This window comes from Quercus suber, unplaced genomic scaffold (assembly GCF_002906115.3).
Source record: "Quercus suber isolate HL8 unplaced genomic scaffold, Cork oak 2.0 scaffold_344, whole genome shotgun sequence".
Lineage (NCBI taxonomy): Eukaryota > Viridiplantae > Streptophyta > Magnoliopsida > Fagales > Fagaceae > Quercus > Quercus suber.
The window spans coordinates 774208-783092 of record NW_027069796.1 but is presented as its reverse complement, the minus strand read 5'-3'; the positions used below and the strand labels follow the sequence as shown (position 1 = coordinate 783092).

Genomic DNA, 8885 nt, shown 5'->3' with positions numbered 1-8885 from the left:
TGCAATATTAAAATAGATCACTTCTTGATGTGTTACAGTTTAAAGAACTCAAAGCATGATTCTCAAATTACATGAGCACATCTGCACTCAGCAAATGAAAATACTTTAAATTTAATAAAAGTCATAAAAATAGAAACAGTTTAGCTTATTATTTTGTCTTTGAATAGGCATTGGAGATGAACAAAAATGTAAAAAGTTCAAAGTCACACATCACAATTCACAACCATTCGTATGAGTTGATTTCTAATCAACCCCTCCTTTCTTGATTCATTGGATGCATCATAACAACTTGCTGCTGCGGCTGGAAAGTTGGATTCAATGTCACGTTTCCCATCCATCCTATAAAAAAGAGTAACCCAAAGAACCGATCAACTTTGTTAACAATATGGGAATTTTTACAAAATATGATGTTAATGTTTTGCTTCTTTTGACATGTAATCTTGCAAAAGTATCACACAGTACTTCTGTACAAAATCTCCTTTCTTATCTAATCAAAATTGTCAAAATTATACTTCAGTAACAAAATTAATTTTGGATATAAGAGATCACATTCACACGCATAATGCTCTGTGCAAATAACATTATTCCTTTTGTTACTCGCAAAGTCATGTACTAGTGCAACCAAAACTAACATGGCTGCATGGGTTAGCTATTATATTGTAGAAAAAATAACTTTTTTTAATGGACGTAAAACTGAAATTTCAACATTCCTTTCATTACGGAAATGGCTTCATCATTAACCCAAAACATCTCAAAAGATGGCAAAATGACTGCTGAAGTAAAGATCNTTTCATTACGGAAATGGCTTCATCATTAACCCAAAACATCTCAAAAGATGGCAAAATGACTGCTGAAGTAAAGATCACTAAATTGTAAAAAATCAAAGGAGATTACTTTTCCATTAAGTAAAGATCCGTATTGGTGCAGTTTCAAATGCATAAGAATTGGATTTTCCTTATATTTTAGGTACTTTGAAGTGTTAACTTTCCTATTTAATAAGAGTCATTTGATGATAGTTTATTAAATAGAAAGTATTTAGAATTTTTTTTTTTTTTGGTATTTGGTTTTATAGAGCTTATCAATTATCCTCCCAGCCTCTAAATGAAAACAACATTCATCAATTAAATTCCTTGAGAATTTCAAATTCTTTATTTCTAGTAGATTTCAAAAAAAAAAAAAAAAAAAAAAGTTTCATGAATTTAAAGAATTTGTATCTGACTAGAACAAGATATTGCACTATTTATGCATGATCATATAATGTATGTATAAAGATGGTTCCAAGAAGAGTCTTCTTTCAAGAAATGATATCAATAGTGAAAAGAATAAATTGTGCTGCCTAATGTTTCATTCTTGAAGAGTGAAAGTGCATTAGAGTTGATAATTAGCTTCCTTCAAGAGGGATGGCAATTGGCAAGTACATGTGATATTGTATTACATTTGTGAAAAGCAATAAAGAGGATTACAAAAGAAATAAGATTGATGAAGAAAGTATACGGAGACAGAATAAAAGTAATGTCCAACTTTACAATATTTTTATAATGATTTTGCCCAAACTTTACTTATTGTATAGTGATTTTGCAATTTTTTTTTTATTGATTTTTTTTATTATATATATATATATGATTCTGTTAAAATTCCCATCATCTTGTTAACAAAGTTGATAGGTTCTTTGGGTTACTCTCTTTTATAGGATGGACGGGAAATGTGACCTCGAATCCAACTTTCCAGGAGCAGCAAGTTGATCTAATGCATTTAATGAATCAAACTAGAATTTATTGTGCTGCTTAATGTTTCGTTTCTTGAAGGGTGATCTACATTAGAGATAGATAATTAGCTTAATTCACGAGGTATGCCAAGTAAATGTGATTTTGAATTACATATGAGATATGTTGATGAAGATAAGAAATTTTACTGTTCGCTTTTAAGATCAACAGGCACGGTGGAGATTTATAATGGTATACCGTATACATGATAAGATGTCTTTAAAATCTCATTTTATCAAATATTATATATATATATATATATATATATAAATAAAATATAATATTAATGTAGTGACAACGTTAGGAATATGTCTTTGGGACGAAACGAAATAAAAATATGATAATTAAGATTTTTTTTTTCTTTTTGGTAAAATAGCTTCTTTTTTAATTGTATATACTATTCTCATATCTATACTTATAATGATAGGTGTAGTTAAAAGAAACTCGAATTTCATATTAAAGTTTCAATTTTGCGCAAAAGTTTTATTTCTTCATTTTAGAATTAAATGTGAAACCACGTCATAAATAAATAAATTGTAAAAAAAAACGTACTTCAAAATAATAAATAAATATGGACAATTTACATTTTATATTTAATAATATCCTTACAAAATTTTTTAAATAGTTAACAAAATATAAAAATGAGTATCAATAATATTTAAATTATATATATAGAAATTATATTATATATTTTATTGTATATCTTTAAGTGTATCTATGTATACGCATTGAGTTATAAGATAATTATATATAATTATATAAGAAATTACTATAAAAAATTTAAAATGTAAGTATTTTATAATGTACTGCAAAACATATATTTATTTTGTCAAATTGTCCTGATATGAACAAAAATATTTGATATTTTTAACTTATCTTTAATCAATGTTTAGGCACTAAATAAGAACAAAAATAAACAATCTAAGCATCTTTATTTAAATTATAAGTCATAACTCATACTATTTTTTTCTCTATTTCTTACGACAAAATTCAATTTAAATTATACATATAAAAATTATATTATATATTTTATTGTATATCTTTAAGTGTATCTATGCATATGCATTAGGTCATAAGATAGTTATATATAATAGTATAAGAAATTACTATAAAAAATTTAAAACGTAAAGTATTTTATAATGTACTGCAAAACATATATTTATTTTGTCAAATTGTCCTGATATGAACAAAAATATTTGATATTTTTAACTTATCTTTAATCAATGTTTAGGCACTAAATAAGAACAAAAATAAACAATCTAAGCATCTTTATTTAAATTATAAGTCATAACTCATACTATTTTTTTCTCTATTTCTTACGACAAAATTCCAAACAGGCCCTTAATCCTCTATATAGCTAGCAGCAACACTTCCACTTAGCTTCATGGGATTTTGTTTATTTATTTTTAAAGGACAATAGCTTAATGTGGGCTAACTAGAAATAACTCCACCAATAGCCATAAACCACCACGTTGCTACCCTCACTTTTGACTTGTACGGAACCACATATCATGTTTAAGTTAGCCCTGTATTAAGTGAATCGTCCATTCAAGCCATGGAAGTATAAAAAAATTTGAAGAAGACAATCCTTATTAAATGATACACTCTACTACATCATATTTTATTTCACTTCCTGAAGTTTGTATGTTACGATACAAACACTAGTATACATTGATGAACCAAACAAATAAAAACAGTGGGGTGAAAGCACAGCCAGCAAGCAAAATTAGGATTTAGCCATCTTACATATTACACACAAACACCAGGCAAAAAATAGACAATTGCCATCGCAACCCTTACCCCTTGACCTTTTGAACTACATGGCAGAAAATGTACATAAAATACAATAAAAACTTAGATGTTGATAGTGGCTTCCCATAGTCTAAGAAGTCCATTACGACCACCACTGCATATCCTTTTCCTCTCAAGGTCTGAAGCTACACATCTTACCTGGATACCACAGAAGAGGCCAAAGTCAAACAGTGAATCAAGTAACCATGAATCTGTATGTAAGGCATCACACATTGTGAGATTACAAGTTGTGACATTTATTGCTTTGCTTTTAACATTTGTTATCTTGTGTCATGCATAAACCATGTATTAAGAGAAACCAATCACTATGATCATATTAAATCTGCATCCCTTGTTTATGCCCATGCATATTCTCGCTCTATGCTTTATTTAGCAAATAGCTTACAAAATGACTTGTCATCAAGCAAGCTCCATTTATGTTAGTTTGATTTTTGTTCTAATTGAGTTAATTCTCAACAACTAGATGAATAACCACCACCAGTTGGGTGAGTTGGTAAGCAGAGGGGATTGAGGGTTTGAGTTGTTGGGTTCCCAGCATATACACAACTAGATGAATAAGATAAATACAAAAATTACAATAATAAAATAAAAGACAAAAATTTGTAATTGGAGCAATATGATCCCACACCAGAATTAATGAACTTCCTGAGATAAATATGTGCTCTAGGTTTAATAAGTTTCTCAAATGTTAACTTGCACGCATATATTACATATTCATATACATATAGGGAATAAAGGAAAACTTGAATTTACAAGGACAATCCAAACATGAATTCCCCTTCCCCCTTCACTCAGGGCCAAATCTTATCCCACCCAAAAAAGAAAAGAAAAGAAGAAAATCTAAGCATAATAAAGGGCGGGGGGAGAGTCTAACAGAATGGATGAGAAAGATGAGATAAGCTATGTAAGATAACAACTGCATACAACACAATTTTGGATAAGGGCAGAGCCAAGATTAGAATCTACACACCACATGAACAGTATCATGTACTCTAATAAAACATATATAGTATATTCAGTTGTCTTTTAGCATTTTTAAGTAGATAAAAGAAGCTTCGCATTTATTGATTGTGTATATAAATCACACAAATTCATCCATTTCTTGATAAAAATATATTTTTAAAACTTTGAAATACTAAAATTTGTGAGTAATGAAATCTCAAAATATTATGACACAACTTTAGTGTGGCTCCACCCCTGAATGAGGGATCAAATAGCCATAATACAGGCAGAAAGTAAAGACATACAACACATACCACAGCAACTGTCCTTGGTGGTGTTCGATAGAGTTGCCAACCAGCCATTTTTGAACCTGTGCTAGAGAAGCCACCAAGTCTCTCTTGAGGCCGTTGAAAGAGAGACATAGAATTATCAGCCGCTCCAATACCTAACCAGTGTTCCCCAGCACTGATAGATAATATAGCAGCATTATGAATAGTAACATTCTTCATGCACCTTATACCACCTGCTCACATTGCAAAGTTAATCTTAATGAAAGAAGAAACATCTAAATCTTGGCTCTTACCCTCATCTTGTGATGCATGATACTGTTCATTTGGTATATAGATTCAAATCTTGGCTAGATAAAGTCAAGCACTAAAAAAGTACTATAATGAACAGTGTCATGCATCTGTTTAGATAAAGTCAAGCACTAAAAGAAGCTGAACATCCAAGGAATGGAAAGAAAGAATTTTCACTAATAAAGAGATCATCAATGCTCTTACCCTCCTCATTTTCCCAAAACCGCAACAGTCCATCAGTTGAACCTGAAAAAGGACATCATATTTAATTTCACAAAAGTATTGCTACCCTAAAATTTTTGGAGTAACCAAGGAAGACATGGAAAGAACACAGCATACAGAATGGGTGATGAGGTTCAACCTGTTATTATTCCTTTGTCCAATGGGGAATACTCAACACATAATATTGGACCAGCATGGCATGCCAAAACAGCATCACAAGTTCCCCGTGAAACAGACCATGTTCTTGCTGTCCAATCATCACTACCAGTAATTAAAGTATCTTCAACCATTCTAATTGACCTGCATATTTTACACAAAATCATGGAGTCTTTAAACCCATCCCTAAAAAATATAAAAGCTACAAAAAAAATATTATATGATCCTTTCTCTCACCGAATCCATTTTGTATGCCCTAACAGCTTGTGCATCTGCCTACCCGCACGGATGTCCCAAATATTGGCAACCCTGTAACACAAGTATTACCAAGTTGCCTTTCAGGTAACAAGCCAGATATGAATATCCAAATTTGATAATAATTGTGACTTTCAATAAACATACGCATCTCTGCCAGCAGCAGCAAGGATTCCTGTTGAGTCATCATACTCCATGCATAGAACTGCACTAGAACAACGACCTACTGTTGCCACACACATATCGGTTCTAACATCCCACATCTTTACAGTACCATCATGGGCTGCAGTGAGGACACGTTCACCAGACAGCATGCGCACACAGCTAACCTACAAAGACAGACATACACATTAATTCAGTTACAATCATCAACTACATATATCGCCACTACTGCTCTCCATAATGTCTTCATTGCTTAGCAAGAAAGAAAAGGAAGAAAAAGAAGCTAGCAATTTTGCATATAAGTTATCATATATTTATACACATGTATGGGTCAGATTCAAGTTACACCAAGTACAACTCTATTACTGTTACATCGCACTGGTTGTTCTTCCACTTATACCCTCTGCACACACCTTTCTGATTCCATAACCAGTCATTTATCAAAGAAAAGATGTGTTAAGCACACAAACCTGTCCATCATGGCCTTTTAGCTCTTCTAGAAGCTGAGTTGTTTGCTTGTCCCATACTAAAACAGACTGATCATCTGATCCTGATACCACCTTTCCTCGATCAGAACTTATTGCACGGACAGTCCTTCATATGAAGCAAGAAAGGAAAGACATTAATTTAAGGTGAATCAAAGAGACAAAGGGAGTGCCGCAGATTGGCTTCAATGAATCCACCAAAAAAAGAAAAAGGGAAAAGAAAACCTGGTATGTCCTTTCAGAGTTGCCCGCAGTTCAGAACCACGAAGGCTAGGATCCCAGATCTTAACCTGCATGATTGTAGAAAAAGAATATACATTGCATCTTTAAAACCTTCACAACATAATACAAAGCCACTCAAGTGAAGAAACCGTAAGATAGAAGAAAACACCTAAATACGAACACTTACACAGCAGTCTGTGCTTCCACTGATAAAGAAACCTGCATCTTCACGGTCACCCACCAAATCCCAAACTTCTCTTCTTGTCACACAATGTAGAGCAGTAATGGCACCGCTATGGCCCCTAAGTATGCGAACATTGGTTTGAATTTTTTTCTGACCAGCAGTAGATACATCTTGTTTGCGAGGAGTTCCATTCTCATTTGCGGCTGAACTCAGAAGACAGCAAATCACGTTGATATGGTGATACATTAACCGAAAACAACAAATAATAATACAAGTATGTAATATTAATAAAAGCGCTACCTGAACTGCCACCGTCAGAAGCCCATTTACGAACACGACTAAAAGAGTTTGTTCTGGTTGCTGTATCCCTGCTGAACATGCTCTGAACCCAGTTCCTTCCAACACCAGAAGCCTCGGCAGGCTGCTGATACTCATCTGTGGCATCTTTTGAACGTGGGGATGGCAATCCAGGAGACGACATGGATTGGGCTTTAATAGAAGTGATTCCCCAGTAACCAACACGGAGTTGCTGAATATGTGATAAGAATCCTCTGAGTTTTATCTGCAACAAACAGGTGATAGAAAACTTTTAGCAACATTACCCATAATCAGATCAAAACTTCAGTTTAATAAAATCAACAGGAAAGGGGAAGAAAAAATAAAAACACAAAATAAACAATGAGATGAAAAGAAAGTGGAAAAACAAATATTAGCCTTGCAGCTCAACACACAATGACCAATGAGATGAAAATGTGAGAAAAATTAATAACTCCTTATGAATTTGATTTAATGACCATCAACCCAAGAACTGGTAAAATGAAAAAACAAAAAATCATTAAGACTAACATTGGATTGCAGAAAAGGGAAGCATCATTAGACAATGCATTAACCAAAACAAGAGTAACAGATTTTTTTTGGAAGACCCCCACCTACCCCACTCCCCTCAACCACTAAAACTCAATATCTCTCTTCCCCCCCACCCCCCCTTTTTCTGGCTGGCCATAGGCTCCCTCTCTCTTTTCTTTTCTTTCACACAAACAAAAAAAAATGCACACACACCTCAATCTCTCTCACACTCTCACCGGTGCACCACTCCACCACCACATCCAACATCATTTTTCCGGTGGGATGCTCTGGAAAAATCCATTGGAATTTCTTGGGCTCTTTCATCTCAAAATTTTAAGGTAAACTCTTAACTTTTGGTATATTTTCATGTTATTGCTAGACTTCCTTCTAATCTAAGCTGTTTGAGTGATATTCATGTAAGTAAGCATATGTTTTTTGATTTGGTGGACTCGTTTGATTAATGGTTTATGGTTTTTATGCAAATGATGGCCATTTGAGGTTTCTTCTTAGCTAAAATTTGGGGGCTTTGGGTTTCTAATATGAAATAGTTGGTAAATCTAATTTATCATTGCCATTGAGTTTATTTGGAGCTAGTTAAGGGTTTAGTCTTGGTGGATATTGTGATATATCTTGTTTCATGAGTCTCTCTTGAAAATGTTGTGTAAATCTTGTGGAAACAACTTATAAAGTTTAGGATCTTAAGGCCAAAAAGGAATTAATCAAAAACAAATAGGAAAGGCTTTGAATGGCTTATAATTATAAGTTGGAGTTTATGACTTGCAAATATATTGTTTAGTGGCATTGTATGTCAAATACATGTGAGATTAAGATCTTTGGGCATGACTAAAGGGAATTCAATGAATGTGGGAGAATTTACTTTAGGGGCTTAATCTTTTCAACTAAAATTATCATGTGGACCTAATGACTTTAGACTCATTTTGATGGGATTTTTTTAAGCTAGGCCTTGCCAACTTGATGGAAGACTTATAGCTAACTGGGTAGAATGATGTCTACTGAGGATTTTTGGAAGAGTTGGGGTATAGCTGATTTATCCATGCCAATAAGAGTGTTGTATTAAAATGAGGTGGGTAGGATGACACCCAAATTCTAAATATTTAAGTTTGCCTAAATTAGTCACTTGTTTAGCAATTTTCTATTTCATAGGTAGAAAGCAATTTCAAGCTTTATATGTATCTTGGTAGGTTTGCTTGGCATTCTTTAGGTTCTAGCTAACCACCTTTGGAGCTTTGGAAATTAG

General features: G+C 33.0%; 1 protein-coding gene across 3 annotated transcripts in view; it reads right to left on the bottom strand.

Annotated features, from left to right (window-relative positions):
* Nucleotides 1–3352: 3352 nt before the first annotated feature.
* Nucleotides 3353–8885, bottom strand: part of LOC112011596 (DENN domain and WD repeat-containing protein SCD1) — a 53673-nt gene continuing 48140 nt past the window's right edge. For 2 of the 3 annotated variants that reach the window (XM_065759857.1, XM_065759856.1), the window contains exons 22-31: nucleotides 7082–7343; nucleotides 6785–6984; nucleotides 6601–6665; nucleotides 6361–6484; nucleotides 5876–6057; nucleotides 5711–5782; nucleotides 5457–5617; nucleotides 5300–5341; nucleotides 4832–5040; nucleotides 3353–3713 (exon numbers count right to left, since the gene is read on the bottom strand). In XM_065759857.1, the coding sequence (XP_065615929.1) occupies nucleotides 3618–3713; nucleotides 4832–5040; nucleotides 5300–5341; nucleotides 5457–5617; nucleotides 5711–5782; nucleotides 5876–6057; nucleotides 6361–6484; nucleotides 6601–6665; nucleotides 6785–6984; nucleotides 7082–7343 (1413 nt within the window). In that variant the 3' untranslated portion in view covers nucleotides 3353–3617. The remainder of the gene's footprint in view (nucleotides 3714–4831; nucleotides 5041–5299; nucleotides 5342–5456; nucleotides 5618–5710; nucleotides 5783–5875; nucleotides 6058–6360; nucleotides 6485–6600; nucleotides 6666–6784; nucleotides 6985–7081; nucleotides 7344–8885) is intronic. The other variant, XM_065759858.1, reaches the window with a different exon arrangement.